The sequence below is a fragment of the Nestor notabilis genome, unplaced genomic scaffold (assembly GCF_000696875.1).
Source record: "Nestor notabilis isolate BGI_N333 unplaced genomic scaffold, ASM69687v1 scaffold31758, whole genome shotgun sequence".
Classification (NCBI taxonomy): Eukaryota; Metazoa; Chordata; class Aves; order Psittaciformes; family Psittacidae; genus Nestor; species Nestor notabilis.
The window spans coordinates 18,410-20,381 of record NW_009941257.1 but is presented as its reverse complement, the minus strand read 5'-3'; the positions used below and the strand labels follow the sequence as shown (position 1 = coordinate 20,381).

The 1,972-nt window shown below is 55.7% G+C and overlaps 1 protein-coding gene across 1 annotated transcript in view; it reads right to left on the bottom strand.

The window, feature by feature from the left end:
* Positions 1–1,972, bottom strand: part of DENND6B (DENN/MADD domain containing 6B) — a 17,249-nt gene that overhangs the window by 789 nt on the left and 14,488 nt on the right. Inside the window, exon 18 of the mRNA XM_010020773.1 lies at positions 723–825. Within this exon, the coding sequence (XP_010019075.1) occupies positions 723–825 (103 nt within the window). The remainder of the gene's footprint in view (positions 1–722; positions 826–1,972) is intronic.

Genomic DNA, 1,972 nt, shown 5'->3' with positions numbered 1-1,972 from the left:
CAGCTTCTCTTCTCCAGGCTCAACAGCCCCAATGTTCTCAGCCTGTCTCCATACAGGAGCTGCTCCAGCCCCTGATCATCCTCGTGGCCTCCTCTGGACTTGCTCCAACAGCTCCATGTCCTTCTGATGTTGAGGACCCCAGAACTGCACCCAGTGCTGCAGGGGGGGTCTCCCAGAGCAGAGCAGAGGGGCAAGATCCCCTCCCTGACCTGCTGCTCACCTTCCTTTTGATGCAGCCCAGCACACGGGTGGCTTCTGGGCTCAAGATGCACTTGGGTAGGATGCCAGAGCTCCAGGCACTACCTGGCAGCTGCTCCCTTTAAGAAAGTGGACAGCAGCCACTGCTAAAATTCCTACCTGTTTTCATTAGGCACTAAGGAAGCCAGCAAGAGATGACACTCCCAGTCTGGCTCTCTGCTGGCTTGGGAAGGGCCTGATGGATGAGAAACAGTTGATAGAAGCAGCCAGAGCAGGACCTGCAGTGACCAACGAAGCAGGAGCTGAGCTGCTCGTGCTCTCGTCCCCTGCACGGGCTCTCGTCCCTGAGCACTGGCAGACACGAGGCAGAACTCATTCCCAAGAGCACGAAGCACCGTCCCACCCCAGCAGCGCAGAGCCGGGTGCCCCAGTGAGTGTCCAAGGCAGCAGCACCCCCCTCTCCCAGGTGTGGGGCCTGAGGAGGCACCACCCGGCAGTGGGCTCCGTACTGCAGCTGGACGTACCGCCTCGCAGATGGCCTCCAGGTGAAGGGCCTCCAGCTTCTGCGTCATTTCCCGGTGCCTCTGACGGTACCAGCCATCGAAGTTGGGAGACTTGAAGAACCGCCTGTGGAAAGAGAGGGGACAAGGAGCTGGGGACAGGGGGCTCCAGAGTTGCTCCTGGCTCCACGGCACACCCCGGCCGTCCCACTACCGCAGGGCTGTGAGGAGAAGCGATGATGAGCTCACACGCTCTGCTCCGTTCTTACCTGCTCCAGAGGCCTCTCCCTGCTCAGGCATGAACATGATACAGCTGAGCAGCTTTAGCAGCTTGTCACCCATGAGAGGGGCAACGCTGCAGCCTCACACCTTCCTCTGCATCAGCTCATGCCTCAGCAAAGCAAGACACGGGGCTCTGTGCCCTTCTGCAGCCTTATTTTGTCCCAGTTTCCCTTTGGAGCTGTGATAGTTGGGAAGAAGTTCACATTCCTCTAGTATCACAGAATCACAAGATGGTTTGGATTGGGTTGAAGGGACCTTAAAGCTCCTCCAGCTCCACCCCCTGCCCCGGGCAGGGACACCTTCCACTAGAGCAGGTTGCTCCAAGCCCCCGTGTCCAGCCTGGCCTTGAACACTGCCAGGGATGGGGCAGCCACATCTTACAGCTACAAGTATCTTGCTTAACTCCTTTCTTGATATTTAAAGCTCTCAACCATTTGCCAGTGTGGACTGAAGTCCCATGTAACTGGTGATTTACCTCTCTCCTACATAAACAAGGTATCAGGCTATGTGAAAGGGTCGTAATTTGCACCTCTCCAGCGCAGTCCAGTATTAAACCTCAGTTTTTACTGAGCTACAAGGCAAATGAACAAGGGAGCAGCACCATACCTGGGTTTACCTGTGTCAGAGGATTTTAGATATAATTCAACATGGGACTGAAAAGGCACAAACTGAAACGCCTGGGTTGTGGCAGCAGAGGAAGAAAAAGATGAGACAATTTAAGATGCTGTGTGGAGCTGAGCCCCAGCCACCACAGCAGCAGGTTCTCTGCATCCCTTTCATTAGCAGCAGGGACACTTCAGATGCTGGATTTCAGTGTTCCTCTCTACTCAGAGTGCCCCACTTAGCATCTCTTCAAGCTACTTCCCCAGCGACCTGAGAGAGCACTTCCCCAGCAGCACCAGCAGATGTTTGTAGTTTCCTTTTGCAGCTTCAAGGACTCTGGCACAGGGTGCCCAGAGAAGCTGTGGCTGCCCCATCCCTGGCAGTGTTCA